Raw genomic sequence first — 14,402 nt, forward strand, 5'->3', positions numbered from 1 at the left:
CGGCCCCTCCACGCCCCCCGCCCGGGTCCGCTTTCACTGCGCGCCCTGTTGCCCGTGTTCCTGCCGGAAACAGCCCCTCTCCTTCCGCAGCCCACAGGTTTGCTCAGAGCCCAGCCACTCGGCCGGGCGAACGGAAAGGTACGGGCACGCGGGCGCGGGGCTGCCGAGGCGCCGCGGCCGAACTCCGGCCACAGGCTGTGCCTGTCAGCGCACGGGCGGGGTTGCTCCCAGGCCCCGAGCGCTGTTCCTCCTGATTTCAGGTTGTCGGCTGTTCTCCAAACCCTGAAGTGCTAAGGGTGAACCACGCGCACTTGAAGGGGACCTCGTTTTTCTACGCGTGTCTCCACTCGTGCTGGGAGTTCCCCACCCCTCCTTCCAGTTCACGTGCAAAGGCTCCGTAAGTGCCGAGCGCTGCCGGCCACTGCGGAGGAGAAGGTCGCAGCCCATGGTGGCTTGGGCCCGCCCTCCCGTAGCCCGTAACCCGGCCAGGGAACCGAGGTCTGGCAGTCCTGGCACCAGAGGCGGGGTCCGAGGTCAGCGTTGGGGGCCGTGGGGATGACCTGGCAACCTGCACGCTGGCGAGTCCGCTCCGCCGTCAGGCAGCGGCCTCGGAGTCACAGCAGCGAAGCCTAGTCCCGTGACTGCGAGCCACCTGGGAACCGGGCTTTCTGGAGTTCAGTTAAAAGTTCCACGCGTTTGTGGGGTGACACCTGCAGGCGCAGTCTTGTGAAACGGCAGCGGCCTCCTGGGCGGCGCTTGTCACAGCGTTTGCCGCTGTGGCCTGGCAGACACACCCGTCCTTGCGAGGTGTGTGCCGCGGCCACGGCCGGGCACGGGCGTAGTTCTGCGTGAAATGCGGCGAGGGTCTGTGACTCGATCCATCCGTGTTTATCGCCCCGAATAGCTGGCGCTGCGCGCTTTGTCCCCCCACCCCTGCTTCCGCCTGTGGCAGCCGCGCCAGTGTGCTGGTGTTGGGGGCGGCGCCCTCAGCGCAGAGGCAGGGGAGCTGCCGTGCTGCGGGCGAGGACGGCCCTGTGACCCGGGAGGGTCCTCACTGCACCCCGGCCAGCCTGGCGCCCGGTGCCGGACCCGCAGCCTCCAGAGTGCGGCCCGTGGGCCCGTGGCCCTCGCGGCGGCCGAGCTGCCTGGGGTAGGCGCGGCTCCCGGGGCGAGCTCGCGCGCCCTCTCCCACCCCCCGCCCCCGGGTTTCACCGTCGGCTGCCCGGGCCCACCTCTGGCCGCTGGAAGCTGGCCTCCGGAGAGGTGCCCGCACTGGACGCCACCGTAGCAAAACGGGAGCGCAGCCTTCGGGGCCGCGTTGCCGGCCCTCTCGCGCTCCTGTTTCCAGGCTGCTCACGGAGGTCACGCACGGTCCCCTGCGGTTCCGAGGAAAGGGGCCGCGAGCTCTTGCACAGACAGTGACGTGCGGGGCCGCAGCGCTGTGGCCGCGCGTGTTTCCTGACCGAGTGAGGGGGAGGTCGTGGGTTTGAGTTGCAGTGACATTGTGGCCGAGAGTCTCGGCAGCCCCAGGGACAGCCTTGGAAAGGCGCGGTATGGCCTGCGCGCGCCGCCGTGGCCGCGGTGTCTGTGGGAAGGAGGAGCGGCGCCCACGTGAGGCCCCTGGTGTGCGATGCTGCCCTCGTGAGCACTTCCCACGTCGGTCAGGAAAGACAGGGGTCCGTATTTGGGACCAGGCTGGACGTCCCCGCCTGCCCTGGCTCCCCGCCGAGGGGCTGTGCGTTCCGGCCTCGGTCATTCTCCAGGCATCGCCTCAGTCGGGATGTCGTGGACGCAGGTACCAGGGGACTGTGAGCTGCCTGAGGCCACCGCAGGCCGACTGGGCCCGGCCCTGCCATCTCCCTGCTGCGCTGGCCCTGTCGCTGCTGGGAGGGGACCGTGACAGGAGGTGTGGCGTCCTGTCCCGGGTCAGTGTCCGCCCGTGCCTCCCTGAGACCCGGCCGCAGGCCCCTTCCCCTCTCGTGGGCCAGGTCGGCTCCGCTCTCGGGCCGGTCAGCCACGGGAGGCGGGCAGGGCGCCTGCGCAGCGGAAGCGATCCCTCCTCGCAGCCCTGGCCGGCGCGGGCGCACGGCCTCCGGCCAGGAGGCCATCTTCTGGTGCAGGCGGCGCCTCCGTCTGTGCGCCCGCGGGGCGGGGCGAGGGCCCCGCCGGTCAGCCCCTCCGTGGGCACGGGGCGAGGCCGGGCCCGTCCGCACTCACGTGTGCCCTTCTTCCGCCCGCAGTGTCCTGTGGGAGCCCGCGGGCGACGGGAGGAGAGTGGTGTCGCTGGCGAACAGCCACATCCTGCTGTGGGACCTGCAGCAGAGCTCCCGCCAGGCCGTGGTGAGTAGCGAGCGCCAGCTTTCCACCTGCGCGGCGTTCCGGCTGGGCCTCCGGCTGAACGTAGAATGCCTTTCTTGATTCACGTGTGTTTAGAATTTTGACATTAATTATGAAATGATTAATGAATGGATTGAAATATCGATTAAAGAATTGAGTGATGGGCTCCATTGGTGAAAGCCGCTCTGTATCGGGCCTCAGGGCCATGGCAGACATGACAGAGCCCCGAAAGTTGGCGGGACTCCCCATTTTGTCCTAATTCCTCCACAGGAGGCAGTGGGATGTCCAAGAGTGTCCCTTCTGTTTGCAGGACATTGACCTTTGAAGGAACAGGTTTGCACAGTCTGCGTGACGAAACCCCTGTTCACGCAGGCACGCACTCACGGCGCCGGCCAAGCTCTTCGCAGGCCCGTGCGTGCGTGCGTGCGTGCGTGGCGGCGTGGCTGTGGCCGGCCCCCGGCCAGCGCTCCTCCCTGGGCGGCCGGGGCCCCGGGCCCGCCTCACGTCAGTGCTCTCTGGAACCGGGCCTCCTTCACATAATCCTCGCTCTAAGTCCTCCGTCCTTCGTGGAGACACTGTCTACTGCGTGGTGTGAATACATTTCCGTATTTGAGTCCTTAAGATTTCCTCTTTTAAAACGTGATTTTTACATGCGTTCATGATTTCACTGCAGTTGTTCATGTCAAAATACGGATTTAGAGAGGAAGGGCGAGGACTTGGAGGCGATGCAGGCCCGGAGCCCTCCCGCCTGGGGGAGCCGGACCGCCGCTCGTGGGGGCGCAGGTGGGCGGCTCTGAGGCCCTCCCCTCCAGCGCCCGTGCGTCCGCCGCCGCTGCCCGGCTGCAGCGATGGCAGGAGTGACCACTGGTCGTTACTAGCAGGTGACACAAAGCAGGGAGCGTCTGGCCAAGTTCGAGGACTCCTCGTGGGCAGAAGGGGGTCTCACAGCCTCCGACCAGAAAGGAGGAGTCGGCCTGTTTTTGTTCGCATAAGTAACAGCTAAGGAGAAAATCACTGTTTTTATCACAATTAAAGAACAAGAAGACATCTCTGTATCACGGAGCACAGTGCGAATGGCACCCACAGCTCCAGGATAAAACGACACTTGAAGGCGGCCCAGCGCCCGCTGCCCAGGGCTCGCCGGGAAGTCCGCGTCCGCGGGGGCGCCCCCTGCCCCTTCCTCCGGCCGCGCCGCCGTTGGCGGCCCGGGGGCCCGGGGCCTGGGGCGGATGCTCCGGGCAGGGGCGCGGGGGCTGCGGGGCTGGGCTGCCGCCCGGGCAGCGGTTCTCCCCGCAGCCTCAGGCCCCAGCCCCAGGACAGGGCAGGCGGCCCGCACCCAGCCCCGCGCCGTCCCCGACTCCTGCTCCCCAGGCCCTCCGTGCTTGCAGACCCCATGGCGGGGGCGACCCCTCGGGAACAAGCTTCTGCAGACCCATCCGGTTCCCTGGGCCCCTCCTCCGCCCGCCGCCCGCACGCCGTCAGCAGTGCTTCGTGACCCTCGGCCGCAGCGTTTAATGCCGAGACCCTCTGATCGATCTGGCCGTCTTCACACCCAGCTCCTCAGTTTTTTTATGGTTGGAGGATATTGCCTTGTGTGGGGATCTAATCTCAGGCTCACTGCATCATTACCCTTTGCAATTAAACCAGAGGCTCTTTGCCATTTATAATCATTAGCGAGGGCCCAGGGGAGGCCTGAGGCTGGCCCGCGGGGTCCCAGACCCCGGTGATGGCAGAGGCATTGCCCCCCCCATTTCGATCTGTGCTCATTCATCTCTGGGCTTCAGCAGCCTTCGCTGGCTGTGGAGATAAATAGCCACTTCTGAGGCGCAGCAAGCGGCAGAGCCAGAGGAAGCGGTGACCGTGACGGTCCGCCGCCCCTTCCCCGGTCCACACGTCAGCGCGGAAGCCTCCGCAGACGAAGCGCACGGCCCCGCCCCGCGTCGCAGGCCTGGGCACTCGCATGCAGCGGCGCCTCCCTGAAGGAGGACAGCGCGCCTTGGGGGCACCGTGCGCTCCTAGACATCCTGGTCACTGCCGCCTGCCTCCCGGCTCCCCGCTCCTGAGACGGGGCTCAGGGAAAGAAGGGGAAGGAAAGGGCAAAGGAAGGGGAAGGGGAAGGAGGAGACAGGGGAAGGGGAGTAAAGTCGGAGGCCCGTCTCGTCCGCTCTCTGGGCTTCACGCCCAGAACCTCAGGTCCAGAGCCTGGCGGGCCGGGCTCCGGCGTCGGCCCGCTGCTCACCGTCCGCGGGTGCGGGCGGGGGCCCCCTCGGGGTGCCGTCCTCATCGTCTCAGCGACGTGCCTGGTCCCTCCATGCGGGGGCATGACCCAGGACGCAGACCCCGCCGCCCGCCTCCCTCGCAGCACAGTGGAGCTAGACGCGCAGACGTGGTGGAAGCGGCCTCTCCGGCCTCCGGGCAGTGTCCCTCGCTGAGGGCACGTCCCGTCGCCCGTGTCTCGGTTTCCGGTGCAGAAACAGCGCGCGTCTCTCGCCCCTTGTCTTTTCATCCTCTCAGCAGGGTCTTTTGCAGAGCAAAATTTAAGAATTCTTTAAATAGGCTTCAGTTTTCAGAGCAGTTTTAGGGTAACAGCGGAACTGAGGGGCAGGTGCTGAGATTTCCCTTGTCCCTCCAGCCCCGCGTGCACAGCGGCCGCACTGCCAGCCTCCCCCGCCCCCGGAGCGGGGCTTGTCATAGACTCACGTGGCTCCAGTCCCCCCTCCGCGCTGCTCGGCGCGCGGGGAGCCCCAACACCCCGCGTCCCGGGTCGGCGCAGCCGGCCAGTGCCGACGAGGACAGTGGCGGGTCCCCTGGGCTGGCCCTTCAAAGACAGGCCCCGGCCTTGGGGCCGTGCGCCCGGGCGCCCGCGCTCAGCAGAGGAGGAGGGGAGGCTCGAGGACACCAGGGCCTTTCTGAAGGGGACCCCGTGTGAGGGACAGATCCGGCTTGGCCCCAGCCTCACCCAGCCCCCCACGGGTTCCTGAGCCTGTCCGGTAGCATTTCAGTGTCTCGAATGGTCAGTAACATTCGTCCTGGGAGGGAGGTTTGATTTTTGGATGCAGCCAAGAGTGATTTGGAGCAAAATACAGTAAGTTGGGCAGTTCACTAAGGCCGGTGAGGCCGGTTCACAGGAAACCTGTCACACCCCCACGAGGACGGGCTTTCTCGTGGGACCACGGTAAAAGGGAGTCGAGGTTCTGGAACGTCTCGTGTAGCCTCTGTGTCCTTCAGGTCAGTAGGCCCTTCAGAGCCACAGCTTCCAGAGAGACGCCACCTCAGTGTACGCTTCGGGGGTTTGTTAAAGAAAGCCACGATTTTAAAGAAAACATGGAGTTAATAACTGATAGCGTAATAGCTACATATATCTTATCATTTCGTGAATGTTGAAGACGACTAGTTTTTTTAACCGTCCAGTTAGATCTTGAAAGTAAATCATTAAACACAAACTGGGCTGGAGGTTGCTGTGTAGCAAGTGAGTGAGTGTTGTTGGCCAGGCTCCCAAAAGATTTCTCTTTGGCAACAAAAAGCAAAGAATACACTTAAAAACTAAGTGCACATGGTAAGAGCAGCCGCTCCGCCGGGGGCAGGGCTGCAGGGCCCGCGGCTGAGCGTGAGCGCGGAGGGACAGCGGCTGCCCGCCCCCCGCCCCCCCGTCCCCCCGCCACTCCCCCCGCCCCCGCGACCGGTCACCGCTGTGCGTCCGTAGCGCACAGAGGACACCTTTAAGTCCAGGTCTCAGGTTTTGCTGGGATCGGCCGGGGCGGGCGTGGGCCTGGGACCGAGGCGCACGGAATACCAGGGACGGGGCCGCGGGGCTCCCTGGGGACAGGGCGGCGTCTGAGGGGCGCCGAGCTGAGGGGCCCGGCCGCGGCGCCCGGGAGTCACAGAGGGACGCACGCCGCCCCCGCCCCAGCGTCCCGCCGCCCTGGGCCTCCGTGCAGGCCTCTGGGGGCCTGTCCCCAGTTCCCGCTCAGACCAGACGCTCCTGAGCTCCTGAAAGTGAGGGCGAGGCCGCGACACTGGGCCGTGCGCCCTGGGGGGCAAGTGGCAGAGAGCGCCCGGGACGCCAGCCCCCATATCCCCCCCCCCCGTCTCCAGAAGTCCCTGGGGCAGGCTTTCCCCCCAAACCCAGGTGGGACGTCGTCAGTGTGACGCGCTGGCACCGCGCCCTGGGTGGGCGGGGGCAGGGAAGGCGGTGGGGGGAGCCCTGCCCGGGAGGGGGTGTCAGCCCCCAGGCCGCCCCAGCGGGCGCCCTGGGAGGCCGCTGCCACCCCGTGCCGAGGTTCAGTTCACATCTGCGTGACAGGTTGAGGGACCCCGAGGCCGAGGGGGCGCGTGCTGGGCCCTGTCTCGGGGCGGCCAGGGGTTTGTCGCTCCGTACTGTTTCTCCAAGTGTGAGCAGGTTCTCTGCAATCGCTCCCCGGAAAGCCTTGTGTATTAGTGGGCCTAGGAACATGTTGTCTCTTTTTTGCTGTGCCGAGTTTCAGTTTTTCCCACGCAAGGTTCAGACACTCGCCTCATAAGGGAAGGAGACAAACACTGAGCCCCCGATTGTTCTCGGTACTGATTTTCCCTGCTGTCCTGGGAGCTGGGACACCCTCCCAGTCTCCGGGCAGAGGTCAAGCTTCCTCCCTTTCTCCTTCCTTTGGCAGCTGGCCAGCTCGGCCGCCCTGGAGGGGAAGGCGCAGCTGAAGTTCACCTCGGGGCGCTGGAGCCCGCACCACGGCGGCACGCAGGTGGCCACCGCGAGCGGCACGGCTGTCCGAGGCTGGGACATGCGGAGCATGAGGTCAGTGGCGCCCCCGCCCCCCCCGCCCCCCCGCGAGGTGGTGTGGGGCCCGTGGCTTCCCTGTCTGCGTCTCGCGTGCTGCTCCTCCCCACGGGGGCTGGCGCGGTCGCGGCCGCGGCGCTGGGTCAGCGCCTCAGTGCTCCACGTGGGCCCGCGGGCACTGGCAGTTCACAAGGAGTCCGTGGTCGGGCTGCAGTGTCACCGCCCACCCGGGTCTCCGTGAGCAGAGACCACGGGTGGCGTCCCAGCCCCTGGTCACGCGTGTGGCGCCGTCTGCAGCTGTTTCTGTGCCTGTCGGGGCATCAGAGGGGGTGTCTCCACCAGGATGCGCAGCCGCTGGCCTTTCTTATGGGTCAGGCAGGAGCGGTTTCCTGTTCCAGTTGTCGTTTGATAGGCAGATGTGTGGCTGTTGCCATGGTGACAGAGCCCTGCCAGCCTCTGGGAGGCACAGCTCGTCCCGCCGCGCACCTCCGGTTGTCACTGAGCCGGAGAAGGGGCCACCGACTCGCAGGCGTGCCTTCCAGGGCGGGGGCACCGCGTCAGGTTGAGCCCTGCAGCCCCTCCACACACTCGGCCGGCACAGGGTCGGCCGCCAGCGCAAGTCCACGCACAGTGTCTTCTCTGCCAGACCCGGCGGTGGGAGCCCCCACCCCCGCTGCCCGGCCGCGGCGTCTCTGCTGCCATCGCTGCCGCTCGCCAGCGGAGGGGCCAACTCCCCACGTCTGAGGGCACGGCGCTCGGAGAGTGAGGGGCACACCCCAGACAGAGCTGGCAGGCGTGGTTTTGGGGTGACGTGCTGCAGTCCCCGCCTCTGCCATGTTGGCTCTTTGGGGCGATGAGCAGCTAAGGGGACATGTGGCCCCTCTCGCTGAGCGGTGCTTCCCCTGCAAACTGCTTTGTTTATGTCAAGCTGGCAGTTTCAGTGCTTGTTGTACAGCGTGTTGTGCTCTGTGCTGAAGTTCACATCACCACCATGTGTGGGGAGCCCCAGGAAGTGCCCTGTGCACACACAGCGTCCACTCAGGCTTGAGGTCTCTAGTTGTATACATTGCCTGTTTCTCTTGGAAATCTCCAGGCTTGTAGTATCTTATTTTAGGAAAAAATGCTAGCATATCGGAGTGGTGAGGGTATAGAAACGGCCCCAGGCTCTGAAAACGGCCCAGGGCTGGAGAATCCAGCCTGGAGGATGAGGTGGAAGGGACGGCGCTTGTCGCCTCGGAGAGCAGGAGCGGGCAGCCTGGCGATGGCCTGCGGCATGGGGGGCAGCGCCCGGCAGGGAGCGGTCTGGGGTCCGCCCCGGCCGCTGCGGAGGCGCGGGAGGTGCGCCGCTGCAGCGCGAGCAGCAGCGACGTGCGGGACAGGCCGCCTGAGGGCCCGGCAGGGGGCCTCGCCCGAGCGGCAGGGGCGCCAGCCCTCGTTCCCGGCCACTGTCTCACTGTGCTCGGTCCCCTGCCCGCCGTTTGCAGCTGTGGCATCGGAGGCACAGGCCTTGAGAGGCACAGCCTGGAGCCATGGAGTCGGGGCGCCAGGCCCGTGTGTGCCCATGCGCCCGTGGTGTGCCCAGGCGCCCCTCCCCACCTGCAGGTCGGGGCGCGGGGCGGGCTGGCTGCACGGGGTCCTGGCGGAGGCGCCGGCCGCGTGGGCAGTGAGCAGTGTGCGTGGAGGTGGCCACGCCCGGCGTGGCGGCGCCGCCCGGGTCTGCGCGGCTCTTCCGTCTCCCTGGTCCTCTGGCGCCCCCGACGCCAGCAGTAGGGCGTTCTGCCCCGCCCCCACCCCGTCCTCTTCGACTCCTTTCCTCGGGTCGTCCTTCCCCGTGCACGTCCAGTGTCCTGCCTGGGCCTGTCCCTGCTCCTTGGGGAGGCCCCTCCGTCCCAGGGCACTGCGTCACGGTGTGACCGCCGCAGGCCACGGCACTTGCGCGCGTGCGGCTACGGGGGCTCTGCGGGGGCGCCCTCCCCGGCGGCCCCGGCGCTTCCGGTTCGCCCCCGGGCGGGGCAGCCCCGGCCCGACTCACGCCCGCGCCTCCCCGCAGCCCGGCCTACTGCATCGAGAACGCCCACGGGCAGCTGGTGCGGGACCTGGACTTCAACCCCAACAAGCAGTACTGCCTCGCGAGCTGCGGGGACGACTGCAAGGTGAAGTTCTGGGACACCCGCAACGTCGCCGAGCCCGTGCGGGCCCTGGAGGAGCACTCCCACTGGTAGGCCTCTGGCGCGGCTGCAGGGTGGGGGCGGGGAGGGCTATTTTGCTAAGTACCGTTCAGAAAGGCGCAGGCCAGCTTACTTTGCTGCTGTGAATCATCCAGCCAACCCAGTTCTAGTTTTTCCCTAAAGAAACAGTTTTGAATCTGAATTTTGGTGATTTATACACGTAGGGAAGGAAGAGAAACACTGGGTCCTGAATTCCCTGGAAACGCTGCAGTTCCCGTGCGCAGAAACGGTGTGCACAGGTGTTCATGCTCATTGTTTGCGACGTGGGGGCGCTGGGAACCCCCACGTGCCCCCCTGGAGGGAGTCCGTGCGGGGTGCGGAGGCCCCGGGACAGGGACGGTGGCAGTGTGCGCGGCACGGACCGCGCCCAGGACCGTCCTCCCTCCGGCGCGCTCAGGCGCGTGGAGCGCGGGGTGCGTGCGCAGCAGCAGCCTTCCTCACTCAGACAAGGCGCGCGCGCGTGCGGAGGAAGCGCCTGCCAGAGCGAGGGCCCAGCAGCTGTGAGGAGCCCTCGCCCAGGCCAGGGCACGTCCCACGAGAGCCGACTCTGTGGCCTCCGACTCCGGACGCTCGCCGCAACTGACCGGAAGCTGTGTTGTGTCCGCGGCCAGGAGAGCACACAGCCTGGGACGCGTGCAGTCTGAACAGATTCAGGCAGTGGCCGTGGCGGCCGCCGCGGGGCAGGAACGCCTGGGCCCCGTGTGCGGGCTGTGGGCGCCCCGCTGCCTGGCTGGGCCGGCAGCCGCCCTGCGTGACGGGCACTCAGCCCTCCGAGCGCCCTGGGCGGGGTCGGAGGCACCCGGGCCCAGACCCAGGGCGCTCCCCTCCCGAGGCCACGGCTCGTGGCCTGTGCCCCGGGGTTTGGCTTCGGGATTTGAGGGCTCGTCTGCGGCCCCGGGCCCTGCTCTGCCCCTGAGCCCCTGCCGCCACGGGGCCTCGCCTTGGTTGTTGGGGTTTAAGAGACGGTTTTGGAGGAACACGCAACAAGCCTGCCCCTTGGCTGGACCTTGCCGCGCGTCCAGCTGGGCGACGTGGGCGGCTGCGTGGCCGCCCTGCTCCCGGCGGGGAGGCCCCGCCCTGTGACCGCCGTCCCCCTGCCCCAGGGTGTGGAGCGTGCGCTACAACCACTCACATGACCAGCTCGTCCTCACGGGCAGCAGTGACAGCCGGGTCATCCTCTCCAACATGGCGTCCATCTCGTCCGAGCCCTTTGGCCACCTGGTGGACGACGACGACCTGAGTGACCAGGAGGAGCGCCGTCCGGAGGACAGGTAGGTGCTCTGGGCGGGGCAGGGACATCCTCTTCCCCGGCATCTCCGGGCCGCGGCTCTGGAGGCCGTTGGCGCCCAGCACAGGGCGCAGGGCCGGCGCCGGCTGGTCGGTGTGTTCCAGCATGGACGCCAGCAGGTGCCCACGTCCACGTCTTCCGATTTCCCTCCGTAAGGTCCTAAAGCCGTTGCTGGTCTTTAGACCCGTCGGCTTCGGTGGTGATGGGCCCGGGTGAGTGTTGCTCGTCCTGACGGTCTCTGCGAGGGCTCCTCGTCCGGGCCCCTCCTCGCCGCGGCCTGCCGTCCAGGGAGTGGGCTGGGGGCCGCGCAGGGCGGCGGGGGCTGCCAGCCGGCCCTCCGGCCCCCGCCCGGGCTGGTGCCCGTGTCCTTCACCGGGGACACCGTGCCAAGTGCGGCCCTGGGCGGAGCGGGCCAGCTCTGGTTGGGGCTGCGGCCTCTGTGCGGGAGAGAGGAGTGGGGCTGTGCCCCCGTCAGCCACGTGCGGGTGAAAGGGGACCCTCCCGCCCCTGGATCGGCTCCTTCCCGGTGGCAGCCGGGCCGGCCGTGAGTGAGCAGCATTCAGGCGCGAACGCAGAGGGTCACATCCCCCAGGCCCGGGGGAGGACGGCTCTGGGACCAGTGCCTCCCGAGCCCGGGCCGGCGGGGCCTGTCACTCTGTGTGAAAGCCTCCGCGCTGTCTGTTGTGCGAGCTCCTCCCCCGGCCTGCGCCCGGCCTGTCTCCACCCGCTGGCTGGCTCTTCCCTTGGAAACACGGGGGCTGAGGAGGAGCGTGGTAGGAAGGAAGGGGAGCGATGGTGCAGCGCCCGGTGTCCCCACGATACCTGCAGGCCTGCTTCCGTGGTCTGGCCACGTCTCATGAAATCCACACACAGGACACTCCCCACGAGGACTCGCCCTGGTGCCTGTAAGGAAACCATTGCAGACGTGACCGCTGGCAGGCCTGCCGCCCGGGAGGCCAGGCCCAGCTGCGCTGAGCTCCGGGCAGGACACAGGGAGGGGGTGTCTCCGCGCAGGGACCCCAGGACACTCGGCGCAGGTTTTTTGTGAAAAGGGAAGGGGGTGCCGAAGAGTTCCCCGGTGGGGGGACAGGCGGCCCTGCACGGGGCCTGGGCTGGGGGCCGCCCAGAGGGTGGCAGGCGGGCAGGCGAGGCCTGCGCTCCTCCCGCTCACAGGCGGTGTGGGGGGGCCACGGGGACGCGTGGCCGCGGCTGTGTCGGAGGAGGCCAGCCTCGAAGGGCCGTGGCGCGGGGCGGCCCAGCCCAGGGCCAGGACCGGGGCCAGCGGGCTCCTCCGTTCAGCGAGGGGCTGCGCTGGCCGGGCCCCGGGGCCGCTTCTGCTCGGGCATCACAGGCAGGATCTTCTCGTCATCGTCACATCCCCCTTTCGGTTCCTCGTGGACCTTTCCTGTCACCCCCCGGAATCCAGGGGGCCCCTTGTAGGTCACGACTAGCGCCCGCCACCCGGGCCCAGAGGAGACGAAGCTGCGCGGGGTGCGAGGGTGGGTTCCCGACGGTCCCGCGCCGCCGCGCGGGTGCCCGGCCACAGGGGCCGCCCGGCGCCCGGCCGAGGCCCCGGGGTGCCCCGTGGTGCAGACGAGAAGCCCGAGGCCCCCCACGCTCAGGCCCGTCTCCGGCCCCTGCAGGAGCCAGGAGCCCCCGCAGGATGGCGTCATCGCCACGTACGAGGAGCACGAGGACAGCGTGTACGCCGTGGACTGGTCCGCCGCCGACCCCTGGCTCTTCGCTTCCCTGAGCTACGACGGGCGACTGGTGATCAACCGGGTGCCCCGGGCTCTGAAGTACCACATCCTGCTCTGACCCGCCCGGGGCCGCGTCGCGTGCCACACGGGTGTGCTCTCTGCACCGAGGGCGCGGGCGTGGGCCGTGGCCAAGGACCCGCACGCCCCGCTGAGCAGGGGCCCCGGGGCCTCCGGACGCTGCCCGTGAACCTGAGTGCCCGGGCTCTGCTCACTGTCCGTCTTCTCTGTTAAGGACGCCGGGGTCTGTTTCACTGAAAAGAAACCTGTTTCTGTAACAGTAACTCCTCTTTCTCTTAGACCAGCGATGAAATAAATGAGTGAGGCCCTCGGGCCGCACAGCTCCGGGCTCATGCTTTCCAGAGCTCCAGCCCCGCCCGTCCTCGCCTGGCTCTGTCCTCTTGCCTGGGGTGGGGCGAGGGTAAGGGGGGGGCCTGTGGGCGCGGTGTGGGCTGGTGGTTAGGAAGCGCTGTCCTGCTGCCCTGCCTGTGGCCAGGGGGGAGGGGCAGACCGAGGCGGGAGGGCAGGTCCCGGCTCACGCGGGGCTCACGGCGCCCCCGAGCTCCCTGCAGTGACGGCCGATGGGGCAGGCCCATCGCTCCGGCCCTTCCGCCCACAGCCGGGCACCTGCTCCGTGAGGAGCCGCACGACCTGGTGAGGGGGTGAGGGGTGGGGGTGGACCTTTCGCTCTGTGGCCCTCCCTCTCCCCCGGGGCAGGCGCCTGCTTCCGCGGCTGTGGGGGCAGCCTGTACTGTCGCTCCTGACGCGGTGCCCGTTACTGTGTAAGAGTCTGCGCAGTGCCCGCGGTGTGCAGGGCCCAGTTTGGGGTTGCTGCGATGCTTGGTCCTGAAAGGAACCAGGGCACGTTCACGGCCTGCAGTCGCCAGCTGCTTTTAAAAGCTTTCACGGCCATTTGCGAGGAGAGCAGAAGCTGGGCCGAGGAGCCTCCTGCCCGAGCGGAGGCTGGGAGCTGAGTCACAGCTGCTCTGGGCAGTCGGCACCCGGAGGAGCCACGGGGGGAGCCTCACCATCTGCCCGCTGGGCACGGCCTCTTGCCCGTGAGCGTGCCCAGCACTGATTTCAAACCAGGTTCGAATTGAGGACACCAGTTCGGGAGCTGCGGCGCCGTGGACGAGCCTTGAGTCTCTGAGCGTGTCGCCCCGCCAGTGCTCGTGGCACGGTGGCTGTGCCGGCCACCCAGCGCTTGGGGGACCTCAGCCCCTGCCCACGGTCCGCGGCGGCCAGGGCGCCGTGGGTGGATCCTCTGGGGCCAGAGCTTTGGCAGGTCCCTGAGCTCTGTCCCCAGCGCGAGCCTCCTGGGGCACCGGGAGGGGCTGGGACGGCGGGGCTGGCTCAGCTGCCGTGCCCCACACACAGCCCCTCGTGTGGCCAGGCCTTCCTCGGGGCAGCAGGCTTTCCTCCTGGTCACTTGGGGGTCCAGGGCAGTCCCAGCCCGGGGAGCCGCAGCGTCGCTTGCATTGTCCATCGGCAGCAGCTGGTGCAAGCCCACCCGGTGGAGCGAGCCGTGTGCTCTGAAGGCCTGCAGCCGGCCGGCACAGCCGTCCACAGGCTCCAGTGTGTCTGCGACCGAGGCCTCTGGCCAAGTCGTGCCGGGGGCCTCACGTCCACTTGCAGACTGACCGAGTGGTCGGTGACGGTGTCGGCCACTAGCTGTCTGGTGGCACCAGCCCTTTTTATAGCAATAGAGCTCATTGGGGAACTGAGATGTTCTTTCCACAGGAGGAATCTGTGGCGTTCGGCCCCGTCTGACGCCCACAGGCCACACCATTTCTATGGCGGGGGCGCTCAGGTGAGGAGACCCCTGCAGGCGTTTGGGACAGCTGTCCGCACCCGCCTGGGCAGCCCTCCTCGGGGCTGGGGGTGAGCCCGGCCGGGCTGTGCGCAGGCTGCATGGGGGCAGACGTGGGACCCTTTCCTCCCTCCTTCCCTTCCTCTCCTTTTTCTCTTCCTTCAAGTTTTAGTGTGTATGGCTTTCCTAAAAAAAATTTTAATGGGCTTTTTAA

General features: G+C 67.8%; 1 protein-coding gene across 2 annotated transcripts in view; it reads left to right on the forward strand.

The window, feature by feature from the left end:
- EIPR1 (EARP complex and GARP complex interacting protein 1) overlaps positions 1–12,722 on the forward strand; it is a 65,127-nt gene extending 52,405 nt beyond the window's left edge. For both annotated transcript variants that reach the window (XM_054566701.1, XM_054566707.1), the window contains 5 exons: positions 2,241–2,340; positions 6,987–7,123; positions 9,156–9,323; positions 10,437–10,604; positions 12,265–12,722. In XM_054566701.1, coding sequence (XP_054422676.1) covers positions 2,241–2,340; positions 6,987–7,123; positions 9,156–9,323; positions 10,437–10,604; positions 12,265–12,439 — 748 coding nt within the window. In that variant the 3' untranslated portion in view covers positions 12,440–12,722. The remainder of the gene's footprint in view (positions 1–2,240; positions 2,341–6,986; positions 7,124–9,155; positions 9,324–10,436; positions 10,605–12,264) is intronic.
- The last annotated feature ends 1,680 nt before the right edge of the window (positions 12,723–14,402 follow it).

Source organism: Pteronotus mesoamericanus, unplaced genomic scaffold (genome assembly GCF_021234165.1).
Source record: "Pteronotus mesoamericanus isolate MK-2021 breed Mesoamerican mustached bat unplaced genomic scaffold, CSHL_Meso_final contig_101, whole genome shotgun sequence".
In the NCBI taxonomy this organism is placed as follows: domain Eukaryota; kingdom Metazoa; phylum Chordata; class Mammalia; order Chiroptera; family Mormoopidae; genus Pteronotus; species Pteronotus mesoamericanus.